Source organism: Psittacula echo (genome assembly GCF_963264785.1).
Source record: "Psittacula echo genome assembly, chromosome: Z".
Classification (NCBI taxonomy): domain Eukaryota; kingdom Metazoa; phylum Chordata; class Aves; order Psittaciformes; family Psittacidae; genus Psittacula; species Psittacula echo.
In genome coordinates, this window is record NC_137742.1 from 74,874,607 (window position 1) to 74,889,463 (window position 14,857).

At 40.7% G+C, this 14,857-nt stretch overlaps 1 protein-coding gene across 1 annotated transcript in view; it reads left to right on the forward strand.

The window, feature by feature from the left end:
• Positions 1-14,857, forward strand: part of MSH3 (mutS homolog 3) — a 124,555-nt gene that overhangs the window by 263 nt on the left and 109,435 nt on the right. Inside the window, exons 2-8 of the mRNA XM_080636996.1 lie at positions 1,364-1,481; positions 2,069-2,289; positions 5,059-5,271; positions 6,410-6,526; positions 7,427-7,544; positions 9,037-9,182; positions 10,195-10,361. Of these exons, the coding sequence (XP_080493122.1) occupies positions 1,364-1,481; positions 2,069-2,289; positions 5,059-5,271; positions 6,410-6,526; positions 7,427-7,544; positions 9,037-9,182; positions 10,195-10,361 (1,100 nt within the window). The remainder of the gene's footprint in view (positions 1-1,363; positions 1,482-2,068; positions 2,290-5,058; positions 5,272-6,409; positions 6,527-7,426; positions 7,545-9,036; positions 9,183-10,194; positions 10,362-14,857) is intronic.

The window sequence follows — 14,857 nt, forward strand, 5'->3', positions numbered from 1 at the left end:
GTACCTCATGTCAGCCAGTCGTGTCAGGAAGGATGGAAGAGTGCCCTGCGGCAGTCCCTCCATCAGGCAGGGTCTCTCAGCTTAACCACTGCTTGTGTAGCAGCCTTGCCTTGTGTAACACAGGGTAGCCGTACCTAGTTTTTCCGGAAGCTGCTGTCATATGCCCATTTTGTAGGACCTAACTTGACATGAGTACGGTGAGCTTGGCAAAACCAGTGTTTTGATAATACTGCAGTAGTGTTGGATCCCCTGGCACAGCTTCTGCCCCTGGGCCCTTGCTGCAGTCATGGAGTTCAGTCTCTTTTTTTCGTGCAAGGCCAAGAGAGCTGCAGTGATCCAGCAGCCTCTCCATGTCGCTGCTGGGAAAAAAATGTTTTCTCTCAGCAAATGGGTTTCATCATGAGTTTAGATTTTCCAGTATCCCTGTAGATAATGTTTGTAGCCCTTTCCGGCCCTCAAGTCAGCCCTTTTTGCTATATTGGGCCTGATATATTTTGAAAGGTGTGATTACTAATTTTTGCCCATGCAGAAAAAATGCTTTCTAATTAGTATTAATCTGGTGGCATGTAATAGTGGACTTGGAAGGAGAGCGCTCTTCCACTCATGTGGGTTGTGCATGTGGGTATGTTATGTAGAGGTTATGGGCTTGGTTGCTGAGCATGGAGATCCTGTGTAGTTACAAGGAGATAGAATTTCCCACAAATATATACTCAAAACCATCTAAGATTACTTTATGAAACATGAATGCTAGCTGCTAAAAGTACCTGCTGTGTGTTTGTGTTTGCAGTTGCAAGTTACTTCTTTAGTTATACTTAACTGCATTCTGTCCATTAAGTATGGCTAAAGAAGTCATCAATGATGAAACTAAATGATGAAAGATGAATCAGAGATGAAACAAAGTAAATTTTTACATTTTCTGTTTGTGAAGTGTTTAAAGTGCATGTGTCAAAAGCCTTCTCAAGGACTCTGAACTGAGGGAATGAGGATCTGCAGAAGAGATGTGATTCAGACACAAATGTTCAGTGTGTGGTATGATGGGAGTGTCTGTTAAGTGTTGGTTCAGTTTTCTGCCACAGAGGTAGTTCTAAACTGCCTTTTGAAGCTGTAGAAACTACAAGTGTTTCTTTCTGGCACAACAGCCAACTTTTTCACAGAATGCACTATTTAGCTTCCTCTGGTGGCCTTGAATGTTAGAAGAATTATTTTATAAACAAAAAACTGGATAGGTAAAAATAAGGATTTCATGTATTGTAAATTCATTTCATACTATCTCTTCATGAAATAATTGAGTGCATTCTTGTCGTTCATGGAAGATGGCAAAGAGAAAAAGTAACTGAATTTCTTTGTATAATTTATGTTTTAGGCTTCTGAATTTGGCACAAGAACATCAAATGAAAGCAGTGAACCCTGTGAAAAGAAGACCAAGGTACGACAAATTACTCTAGAAGACATCTGTAATCCACTGAAGACTCAGGATAAAAGTGAGTTTGCTGTAAACAAACCTTCAAGCATTTATATCCAATAAATACTCTTCATTGTCAAATGTAAATGGTGCTAGTAGAAAACCAGAAAAAAAAATCAGTGTAAAGTTTCATTACACTTACACTTCACTGAAAAGCATTAACCTCACTGTTCTTTTTAAAGGGGGAATTATATTCAGTTTTGTGGGTGTGATGGTGATTTGAAGTGTCATTAGGACACCATCAACTTAGCAATATGGTCTGCTTAAAAACTGTAATGAAAAAATACCATTGGAGTTTTCTGCTTTGCAGTTATCAGTACAGAAATAATCTGTACTGAAAATAATTTTGTCTCTTTTCCCATGTATGATGAAAAATACAGGGAGGATTATTGATTTTCCAGGGAAGTTAATCAAGATGGTTGCATGCACAATTCTGTGGGGCTGACAGAAATACTGCATTGAGGGAGGGGAAGGATTGTAGGGAAGCAAGTGATAAAGCAAGGTGATTGTTTTCTCTGCTTACTGATGTTGTTCTAATATTCTGTTTTAGAAAATAAGTTGCTAATATGTTTTTGTTCGTTTGTTTTTTTTTTTTAACTGAAAAAGAACCTCAGAAGTGTGAAAAGCCCCGTATATGTTTGCAAACTCTAGGCAAACTGAGAGAATTCTGCAGTGATTTGGACCAGCAAAGTAACAGATTCCAGGAGGATAGTTTTCAGAAGAAAGAATCTCTGAGTTTGGAAAAATGTCCCACTATTACTGGAAAAAGTTCAGAACTGAAAAACCCTCTTCAGTCTTGGAACAGTAGCCCAAAGGTTGCTCAGAAGGTACGTAGAGCTCTGGTCCAGTGCTATGCAGGTTACTTTTTATGGTTTAAAAAGGCAAGCTTTGACACGAGATGCCCATTGCGTTTTGGTGTTCTGTCATGAAATAGTACAGCAGTGCCTAATAGGCCAGTGTTTCTGTGTGGATATTTTCCTGGAACTCCTAGTATAGTGAGGTGGATGCCTCTTAGAGCTGTTCAGTGATGCCACTGAAAAAAACAACAAGGAGAGAGCAGAACCACTGGCAGTGTATCTTATAAGTATGTGAACCCATAATATTATAATAACAAATATTCAGTGTGCCCTTTAGCTCAGCTTTCTTTCAGCTCTCAGTTTTGATACAAAACTGTAAAATTCCAAGCAGGCTTTCTTTGCAAAAATATGATGTAGAATTACTGCTGAGATGTAGCTCAATACAGTTGCTGATAAATCTAACTACTAAAGATATCACTGTTTTTTTTTCATCTGCAGAAAATATGGGTGGCTCCCATGAAAAATTATCATGTTAGAAGTTGATAAGAGTATAATAGTACTTGCTTCTCCTAATTATGGGGCTAATTAATATAATTAATTGGTTGGGTTTGGGGTCAGCTTGCTAAGTTTAAAGTACTGAAGTAATTCACTTCGAAGTACCTGAAGGTCCTGGAAATCATCTCATAGCTGTCTGTGGTGGTGTTGCCTTGTAACTCAACTGCTCTTTAACAAAGCTTTGTGTCTGTTTTTGGAGGAAAGCGGTTGTATGAAAGGTGGTATAATTGATTTGCCCTTCCCTGTCTGAAGGTCATGATATTAAGCTGAGTGTCTGGGTTGTGTGAATGTGAGATCAAAACGTAAATCTCTTTCTTGTGGCAAGAGATTTCTGTTGTGACGAGGAATTGAGATTGTAGGTATGGTCAGTTGGAGAACACAAGAAACTGACCCCTTCTCTGTCCCTCTTCTTAAAACCCTTGACTGTCTGGGACTTCCTAATTTCTGACCCTTTGTCCATGCAGTTACACCAGATGCTGCCCCTGCTAGTTTAATCTATAAATCATACTTTAGCATGTCTCACAGATGTTTGAGAAACAGTTCTAGATGCTGAAACTATAAAATCTATATGTTTTATATGTGCATGTTTGTGAAACATGCATGGGGAGTATTTAGTGACTTTCTTCTGTAAACTGGAGACAGCATATGCCTGACATAGGTTGTTAGTTAAAAATGTGTGTGGTGCAGTGGAAGTGCATGTTTGGTGAGCAAAGGCATGTTCAACATTCCTTCCACCAACCTGTGGGCCTAAGATTGTTGTTTCTGCAGGTTTCTCTTTATCTTTGAACAGATATGATTGTTAATCTGTGTATGAGCTGTGCAGTATTTCTGCCTGCCTATTACAAAGTTGGTTTCCAGTGCACTGATACTGTTGTGCTTTTTATAGCAGTATTGCCATTGTGTATTTGTATGCTTAGGTGGTTGTCGCCAAACAGCATTTGGATCCAGTCAATCACAGGTTGTCTGTGGGATTAGCAGCTGTTAACTGACTTCCTAGAGCACAAGGAAGGTCAGCTTTAGCCGTGTGCAGAGAGACTCTGCAAGCAGGATGTATGCAAAGTAAAAGTAAAGAGCAGTTATTTCTTAATATACTCAGTAGATAGTGAGGACTCATGACTTACTTGACTAAGTATTACTATCATCTTTCACTAAAGCACACCAGCTAAGTCTGCTGCCCAGGCAGTCAGGTGGGGAGGGGCTGGCCTGCGTGCTTTGGGGTGGCTTATCTTTGTGCTTGTGTCTTGCTTTTTTCTTAAGAGTTAGAACTTTTTTATGTGGATGATTTTCTTCTAAATCTCTTGAGCTGCTAACTTACTACCATCTCAACAATTCAACTTTCATGTGTGTTTTTACTTTCTTTCATGACCTTACTTCACATGCTTTGCTGCAATAATTTTCTCTGTAAAAAGGGACAAGGTCGTACGAAACTTGTGGAGGGTGTTGTCTTTGTATTTTACTTTATCTTTAACCAATTTTATCGGTACTTGATACTGTGATATATGTGAGGAGGAACTTTGCTGTAAGTGAAGGGCACCTTATCAGTGCTGTTCCAAAAGACTGAATCCACCACCCTTCTTACTGTACAGAACAAAAGAAGGTTGTAGAGCTGAAGCTGCTTGTCTAGCATAGGCTACATAATGTCATTGTAAATAATAAACCACAGAGGCAGTGGTCTCAAGGCCTTAACTCAAGAGTTTTAGAAATGAATATAGTTTTTCTGTGTTTCAGAATAAATTATTTTGGGAGGTCTGCAGAGCTTATGTAGAAAGGGCAGACTGGAGAAGAAATACGGTTTTGGAGCTTGAGAGTGAACTGAGATGTGTTGAAATTGGTTTATTTCTTGATTTACCATGGATTTTTGGAATGTTATTCATTTCTCTGCACTGCAGTGTCTCATCTGTAAATTGGAGTGGTAATTCATCTTTATTTTTATATCTGGCCAGTTTAGACTGCCCAGTCTTTGCAGCCTGTGTGTCTCTGAGTTTTGAGAGCTCATGCTATAGTAGAGATCTGATTTCAGCTGAGATGTGTGAGGACAGTTGTGAAGCAAAATCTTTTACTTTCATGACTTTTTAATTCCTTTTAAATCCAAATTAACTGTATTCTGTGTATCCTACTTTTGCTGAAGTTCTTGGGGCTGCTTAATGCAAGAACAGTCTTTAAGCTCTGTGGTCAATATGAGCCAAGGTCTGCAGGGGTGATTGATTTATTTAATAATTCCTAACTCTACTTTTCCATCTACAGGAGGAGTTACGCTGTGACCTTAGTCAGTTCTCTGCATCTTTTAAGTCTCACGAAAATACTCAGAATACTTCAGATACAAATCTCAATAAGAGAACCAAAAGCGTTTATACTCCACTAGAACTTCAGTTCCTAGAAATGAAGAAACAGAATAAAGATGCCGTTTTATGCGTGGAGTGTGGCTACAAATACCGCTTCTTTGGAGAAGATGCAGAGGTAATTTTTTCTTTTTGTCATGATTATGGAAAGATACTTGCATTATGTTAGTGTTATACTAGGTCTGTGGCCACCTCAAGAATGAATGTTTTTGAGAGGCATAAATTTTGTGGGTTTTTTTAGTACTTGAAATTAAGATGAAAAATCTCTGCATGCTTAAATTGAAGGCTGTCCATTCTGCATACACTTTTTACTAAAATAACATTTGTTATCTTGTAATCTTATGCTTGCTATCCTGCATAATGAGAACTTAAGATGAGGTCCTAGAATGTTCAGATGCATGTTCAGATGTGGTGCCTACACATGCCTGATCTGTAGAACTGGCAGATACTTTGCATCAAACTTAATTTTGAAATGACAGTTCATAAATGGTTTGTAATGAGGTTTTTTTGTGTGATCTGTCCCAAAATCATTGCTACCAACCTTTGATCTGTGCTTATTTTCATACATGAGACCAGGGAGAAACTTTGCTTAGTTGCTGAGAATTAATTTTCCCAATCAGATTTGTACTGTCTAATTTATCTACCTGTTTGCTGGTGTGCTCACAGTCCAGAAACAGAAATATACTATCTAGGTACACAGTTAAGTGTTTGGCTGCAGTTCCTGCTTAAGAACACTTTCCTAATCAGTGTACACCTAGCTTTCGCCAAAGGGCAAAAAAGCAAATATAGATCATACATTATTATGTTGTTATTTTTCTTCTGTGGAGTATTTATCTTCCACTGCTGTTGGATAAAGATTTTTCAGTATTATAATTGATTATCTAGCTTAATACTGTCTTTATAACTGCAGTTAAAATAACTCCTTTCTGCATACTTAGCATTATGGAAATTCTTTGACCTGTTGTTGAGCTGTATTGCAGAATCTGTGTGTATATGTTATAGGTGGTTTACCTTATGGTGGTAAAGGTCCAGGCGAAGCATAATAATCTGACATGAAGTCTGTGATACTGAAGCCTGTGTTAGTGACAACATGCTGGGACAGGAAGGTGGAGGAGCTCAGCTCTCTGTAATTTTCTTTTTCCTGTAATGTTTTCCTTTTGACTTTTAGTTGTAGTTGTGCATCAGTGTTGTCATAGAGATGAGCTCAAGTATTGACTTTTGAATTATTGGCTGACTCTTCTTCCTGTACTTTGCAGATTGCAGCTAAAGAGCTAAACATATATTGTCATCAGGATCATAACTTTATGACAGCCAGTATACCAAGTCACAGGCTGTTTGTCCACGTGCGGCGACTTGTAGCAAAAGGATATAAGGTTACTCCTGGCTTTTATTAAATGATGTTAAGTAAGAATAACACTGAAATAACTGGCACTTATTCTACCAGAGTCTTATTTCAACTGCCAAGTGGGAAACTCATAATCACCCGTTTTTGCAATTAAAATGGCTAACTTTCCTTTGTTTCAATATCTGTATTCTGTGGGGCGTCATGGAATTTAAGTAGATTGAAGCTTCCTCCCTCTTAAAGTAAAGTATCTTTATATTTTCTAGAACAGTTTTCTCTCTCAGTTTTTTCATCAGGCCTTTGAATTTCATAAAGATTGTATGTTATGTTATACCATGTTAGATTATACCTTACCATACTTTTTTGTATTTTATATTACATTTTATTAGCTTTTACATATACAATATCCTATTATAGTATATTATATAGTCATATATTACATTACATTACTTACACATCATATTATAGTGTATTACATAACCTCTCTCTCTTCTATTCTTCCTCACATCCCTGTTTTTCTTCTCTCAAACAATACTTTTTTCCTTCCTATTGTTGATCCCTATAATTCTGTTGCTTTCTGTTGATACCTTTGGGGTTTTTCTTTCTCATTATGACAAAAGGACTGTTGAATCTAAGTTGATTGCAGCAGTCATTCTCTGGCAATTGGTGAACTCTAGCTAAATTTTTCAAAACAGGACAAGAAGCCACAGGGTCAGAATTTGAGAGGGTAGCTGGAAGTGGAAACACTGTAAGGAAAAGCAGTGCCTTACAGCCTGATTAGGTGGATTGGTAGTAGCCTCTGCCATTCCTGCTCAGCTTTAATGATTCACATGCTGTTTGCACACCTTAAAAGATCACCAAATTTCTATAATAATAAAAAAATAGTTTATTATCAAAGTGCTAACTTTGTTTCTTGTTTGTGTGGCTGTAGGTTGGAGTAATAAAACAAATGGAAACTGCAGCACTGAAGGCTGCTGGAGAAAATAAAAGCTCTCTCTTCAGCCGGAAACTGACTGCTCTCTACACTAAGTCTACGCTTATTGGAGAAGATATCCTTTTTCAAATAAATTTGGTTTCAGAACTCTAGTCTTTGTCAGCTAGTGGCTGACATAAAGAGTGGCAGCAGGAAATGCTCTTCCTTTAATTTTATGTTATGGTAAACAACATGCTGGCTTTATAAAGAATTTAATCTCTTCAGGCCTTTAGGTTTGTTGTGAAACAACAGAGCTTGTGTTAACTGTAGTTCCTTTCTGAAGTCAGAGCATGGACTTCCCAAGTCTGCAGTGCCCTGTAGGTCTTGTCTTCAACTAGATGTTTCACTAGATTGAGAATGCATAGCATTAGTGATTCAGAAGGGTGTGAAGGAAGAAGAATATGCTATCTGGTGTCAACAATTTGCTTTAAAGTGAAAAGAAGGTGATACAATCAATGGACTGTTAAAAATCTACCTAGGTAATTAATTCCTGACTGTTATGTGAAAGAGAAAATGACTTAGAAATAGCCTTTAACGAGTGAAGTTTTTTTATTAATTTCTTTCCTTCCAGTCTTAGTTTTAATAATTGCTGCCTTATCTAGCTAATGTTTGGGGTTTTTTTTAATTTCTCAAACTAGTGAAGAGAAAAAAGATTGTTAAAAAGATTGTTAGATTAATACCTGTGAGGTTGCACTTCAGTAGGTCCACAGAGATGCTGTGAAGGCTGCAATACCTCTGCTCTGGAGACAGGCTGAGACGGCTAGGCTTGTTCAGCTTGGAGAAGAGAAGGCTCTGGCAGACCTTAGAGCAGCTTCTAGTGCCTAAAGGGGCTAACAAGAAAGCTGGAAGAGGGGCTTTTGACAAGGGCCTGTAGGGACAGGACAAGGGGAATGGCTTTAAACTGACGGTGGGGGGGAGATTGACATGACATCTTGGGAAGAAATTCTTCCCTGTAAGGGTGATGAGGCCCTGGCACATGTTGCTCAGAGAAGCTGTGGCTGCCCCATCCCTGGCAGTGTTCACAGGCAGGCTGGACAGGGCTTGGAGCAATCTGGTCTAGTGGAAGGTGTCCCTGCCTGTGGCAGGGGGTTTGCAACTGGATGAGCCTTAAGGTCCCTTCCCACGCAGCCAGTCTGGGATTCTATGACGATTCTGTTGGAAAACTGCTAGTGTACTTACAGACCTTCGTGTAATGGTTGGCAAACTGGATGAAAACAGGCTCAGCAGTATGACCCAACCTGGTGGATAGATGTGCAGCAAGTTTTCAATACAAGTAGCACTCCTGCTAAGATCTAGACTTTTGCTTCACTCGGGGAATTGCCTGCTTTTTAGTTGCTGCATAACTGATGCAGTTATTTTTTATTGTTGTGTGCAGATGGTTTGCAGATATAAAGTCAAAGTGGCAAGGTGAAGCAGCCCGTGTGCAGAATGAGCTGCTGGTTTAACTTTTGGCATAGCAGCAAAATCAGAGCAGGAGTCACAAAATATATCTGAGAAGGACTTAAATCTAGCAGGACTTGTGAATAATCCACCAATGTCTGTGTACTATCTTTTTTAACATTTATTACATGTGAACCCTTTGCTGAAGCTAGATGATTCTCTAGCTGTTGAAGATGTAACAACAGATGTCCCTGATAACTACCTCCTCTGTATCTGTGAAAATGGAGAAAACTTAAAAGACAGAAAGAAAGGTGACATTGTTATAGGAATCATGGTAAGTCAGTTTCTCAGGGGAGTTAGTATTTTAGGGCTCGTATGTGTTTTTTTGGGGTGTTGTTTTCTTGGAGTTTTTGAGAGGTGGGTGGTTATCTTCTTAAGTTCATAGTTGTTCTGTCTTTTAGATTCCTTCGGAGTTTTGTTTGTTTTTTGGTTTTTTTATTGTTTTTTTGGTTTTTTTTATTTTTTAGCTAAGTGCAGTTTAGGTAAGATATCATCTCTGTGTGAATTGTGGTGGCTTTGTGTTTGAAAGCTATAGAAAAGGTCTGGAGCTGATAGTTTAATATTCCCGACATAGTTTTTTGCTGTTGGATCACTTGAAAACATATCTGCATTTGAACCAAATAGAGGGGAATTACTAGCTTGGATGCTTTACTATAAATATTTTTAAAGTCAAATGTTTTGAAGCTTGTGAGCACTTTTTTCCTCTATGAAATACTGTTCTTTAGAGGAACAGACATGCTTTTTACTGTTTACACTTCAAAATTGTCTGATGAAGATTAAAAGCAGGATTATTCAAGTGGCAGAACACTGGTAACTGAAGCCCAGCCTGCTTGTAATTCATTATTTTAAAAGCATCTTTATTTTGCTTGTATTTGACTGTCACACTGTAGCTGGGGGTGCTAGGATGAGTTTCCACTGTAGCATGCACTAAGATGAGTTTCCAGGCTGAATGCATGCGCCTTCCATAGACTTACAGTTATATGTGTTTGCCTAGTAATAAAAGTTGAACAGTGATGGTCTGATGATAGGAAATGCACATTTACATTCCTGAGGTATTGTTATCATTTACTAAGACACAATTGTGGTAGTGTTTTGAAATTATTACTGTATCACAGATTTGTAAAGCACAATTTTATCTTTTGATCTGCCACTTTCAGACGGCACTTTCAGATTTAAGCATGTGGGTGCTATATAATTTTGTGCTATACACCATAATCTTTGTGCTTAACAGTGTGAGTTATTGAAATACTCTCTGAAAATTAGATTTATTTTGTTTAATTTGACAGGCAATACAACCAACTACTGGAGAAGTGATCTTTGACAGTTTTCGGGACTGTGCATTTCGCTCAGAATTAGAGACTCGGGTTTTGCGCCTGCAGCCAGTTGAAATGATACTTCCATCTAGCTTGTCAGATCAATCTGAAAAGCTCATCAACAGTATAACCTCCATGAGGTATGTTGTATGGAAATTCTATTGTTTGGCATTTTTTGCCTTTATTATTAATTACAGCATAGCTATTGATGGAATTTAGATCCAGAAGCAAGTATGGATATGTAGTTCTGTAATGGCCCATTCAGAATGGCTGTAGTTTGCTGCTGGGCTGAAAATTTCCCATATCCCACTGAGTTCTGGGCACTCATTCTTAAATTGTATTTAGACTGAAATTCATGACTTCTATCTGTGAAAGATTCGTGCATGTGTATATTTGTGTGTTCATTTAGAGAGACTTGCATTCATTTAGACATTCATTTAGAGAGATTGCACACTTGCAATGATGTGACCTGTTGGATTCCTTTCAGAGCTCATGCATTTATCTTTGGATCAGAAAGTGGTGTTATGTGGCTGTTTTCCTTGTTAGTTATAGTCTGAAGATCTCTAAAAGGCATGGAACTGTGTATTAATGTAGATAGGCATACAGAACTTTTGCAAGTGGTATTTATCATAGAATCATAGAATAGTTAGGGTTGGAAAGGACCTTAAGATCATCTAGTTCCAACCCCCCTGCCATGGACAGGGACACCTTGCATTAAACCATGTCACCCAAGACTCTGTCCAACCTGGCCTTGAACACTGCCAAGGATGGAACATTCACAACTAACTTGGGCAACCCATTCCAGTGCCTCACCACCCTCACAGTAAGAACTTCCTTATATCTAACCTGAACCTGTTTAACCTGTTTAAGTTTGAACTGGTAACCTCTTGTCCTATCACTACAGTCCCTAACGAAGAGTCCCTCTCCAGCACCCTTGTAGGCCCCCTTCAGATACTGGAAGGCTGCTATGAGGTCTCCATGCAGCCTTCTCTTCTCCAGGCTGAACAGCCTCAACTTTCTCAGCCTGTCTTCATATGGGAGGTGCTCAAGCCCGCTTATCATCCTCATGGCCCTCCTCTGAACTTGCTTCAACAGGTCCATGTCCTTTTTATGCTGAGGACACCAGAACTGTGTGGAGTACTTGAAGAGAGGTCTTATGAGAGCAGAGTAGAGGGGCAGGATCACCTCCTTCGATCTACTGGTCATGCTCCTTTTCATGCAGCCCAGGATACGGTTGGCTTTCTGGGCTGCGAGTGCACACTGAAGCTGGCTCTTGTTCAGTTTCTCATCAACCAGCACCCCCAAGTCCTTCTCTGCAGGGTTGCTCTGAATCTCCTCTCTGCCCAACCTGTAGCTGTGCCTGGGATTGCCCCAACCCAGGTATAGGACGTTGCACTTGGCTTGTTTGAACTTCATGAGATTGGCATTAGCCCACCTCACAAGCGTGTCAAGGTCCTTCTGGATGGCATTCCTGTATTTCATTCTGTTTGTCCCATTACACTGTCTGGAACTTGGATACGAGCTTGTGTATTGTGTTGTGAAGTACTGTGACTGATAATCTGTTTATATTTTGTGTACTTGTGTATTTCAAGAGCAAATTTGTTAGTTGTTTTCTGTATCAGTTTCATGGTGGAATGAAGCAAGAGTAGGATGTAATTTGAAGAATGAAAACATAAAACAATCCTCTGAACATGTATGATGAACTTGCAAAATCTTTCATATGGAATTCTTGTGAGAAAATTCTATTTTTTCACTCTTTTTTTTTTTAACTGTGCAGCTCTGGGCAGTAGGGAGCTAGCTTAGAGCTTGTTATTTCCATTCTGAATGAACTAGTCAGGATAAATTATCTTACATGTTAACAACACGGGGGCCAAAGAAAGCTAAATAAAAATGAATGTACTACATAGGCAAAGTGTTGTACTGGGGGGGAAGATACAGATATTGTCACCCGTCCATATTGTAAAGAAAGACAGATGCATCACAGTCACATGGATGGTAGCCACCTGACAAATAGTCAACTCTGTATGTTTTCTACTTCACTTAAACTCTGCCCAAATCATCATTTTGTAGCTTCCTTTCATGCTCTGAGTGGCTGAGTTTCTTTATCAATCTGTTCCACAGGCATTCTTTTCCCCACCTGGCAGTGTAATCCTTCTTCATCCCCTTTTACTAAAAAGAAAATGAAGTTGACATGAAATGGTGGGTGGGCAAGTCATCAGGAAAATATGTTTCCTCTTCTTCTCCACTCTGGCGAGAGTTCCCCCCTGCAGTTCTGTGTCCAGCTCTGGGTCAACAGCACAAGAGGGATGTGGAGCTGTTGGAGAAAGTCCAGAGGAGGCCACGGAGATGCTGTGAGGGCTGGAGCAGCTCTGCTCTGGAGACAGGCTGAGAGAGCTGGGCTTGCTCAGCCTGGAGAAGACTCCTTAAGGGGAGACCTTAGAGAAGCTTCTAGAGCCTAAAGGGGCTACAAGAAATCTGGAGAAGGGCTTTTGACAAGGGCCTGTGGGGACAAGACAAGGGGGAGTGGCCTTAAACTGATGTTGGAGAGATTGAGATGAGATTTTAGACAGTTCTTCGCTGTGAGGGTGATGAGGCCCTGGCACAGATTGCCCAGAGAAATCGTTGCTGCCCCATCCCTGGCAGTGTTCAAGGCCAGGCTTGAAGCAACCTGGTTGAGTGGAAGGTGTCACTGCCCATGACAGGGGGCTGGAGCTGGATGAACTTTAAGGCCCTCTTCAACCTAAAAACCATTCTCGGATTCTATGATTTTGTGGCACACTATAGGAACTTACAGACATGTTGCTGTACTCAGCTACGAAGCTTTAAGGGGAACATGTATGTGAGAGGCAGGACTGAGAGGAAGGACTGAAAACATATGATTTGGTCTTGGGCATCTTACGAAAATGTGCCTTGTGAAAGTGGTGTATTCATCACCATTCAGGGGTGTTGTGGCACTTCCACTTGTAGTGAAGTGTGCTCTTGACATACTAGGCTTTTTTGTTCTCTCAGCTCATGTATGGACTGCAAGGCCATAGGAGTTGAAAAGATCAGCTCTAATTAGATGTACTGAGCAAACAATATCAATGTATTTCCTAGCAGTAAAATGTCTTGTTAAGACTTGGTCAGATAAAATACCAGATTAGGAAGTAACTGACCTTTTCCAGTTGCCAACAGTTGGATGTTTTGCCTTGCGAATCCTTTTAGTTTGATAACTTTCTCTTTAGCAAATCAATTCTATAGGTGTATAGAATCATAGAATAGTTAGGGTTGGAAAGGACCTTAAGATCATCTAGTTCCAACCCCCCTGTCATGGGCAGAGACACCTCACACTAAACCATGTCACCCAAGGCTTCATCCAACCTAGCCTTGAACACTGCCAGGGATGGAGCATTCACAGCTTCCCTGGTCAACTCATTCCAGTGCCTCACCACCCTCACAGTAAAGAATTTCTTCCTTATATCAATCTAAACTTCCCCTGTTTAAGTTTGAACCCGTTACCCCTTGTCCTGTCACTACAGTCCCTAATGAAGAGTCCCTCCCCAGCATCCTTATAGGCCCCCTTCAGGTACTGGAAGGCTGCTATGAGATCTCCACACAGCCTTCTCTTCTCCAGGCTGAACAGCCCCAACTTTCTCAGCCTGTCTCCATATGGGAGGTGCTCCAGTCCCCTGATCATCCTCATGGCCCTCCTCTGGACTTGTTCCAACAGTTCTGTGTCCTTTTATGTTGAGGACACCAGAACTGCACACAATACTCCAAGTGAGGTCTCACGAGAGCAGAGTAGAGGGGCAGGATCACCTCCTTTGACCTGCTGGTCACGCTCCTCTTGATGCAGCCCAGGATACGGTTGGCTTTCTGGGCTGCGAGTGCACACTGCCGGCTCATGTTCATTTTCTCATTGACCAACACCCCCAAGTCCTTCTCCGCAGGGCTGCTCTGAATCTCTTCTTTGCCCAACCTGTAGCTGTGCCTGGAATTGCTCCGACTCAGGTGTAGGACCTTGCGCTTGGCATGTTTAAACTTCATGAGGTTGGCATTAGCTCACCTCACAAGCGTGTTGAGGTCCCTCTGGATGGCATCCCTTCCCTCCGGCGTATCAACCGAACCACACAGCTTGGTGTCATCGGCAAACTTGCTGAGGGCACACTCAATCCCACTGTCTACGTCACCGACAAAGATGTTGAACAAGACTGGTCCCAACACCGATCCCTGAGGGACACCACTCGTTACTGGTCTCCAACCGGACACTGAGCCATTGACCACAACTCTTTGCGTGTGGCCAACCAACCAGTTCTTTATCCACCCAGTGGTCCACCCATCAAATTGATGTCTCTCCAACTTAGAGACAAGGATGTCATGCGGGGACGGTGCCAATCGCTTTGCACAAGTCCAGGTAGATGACGTCACCTGCTCTACCCCGGTCCATCAGTTCCGTGGCCCAATCATAGAAGGCCACCAAATTGGTCAGGAGGATTTCCCCTTAGTGAAGCCATGCTGGCTGTCACCAACCACCTCCTTGTTTTTCATGTGCCTTAGCATGCCTTCCAGGAGAATCTGCTCCAGGAGTTTGCCAGGCACAGAGGTGAGACTGACTGGTCTGTAATTCCCTGGGTCAAATGCAAAGCGTTTCTAAATA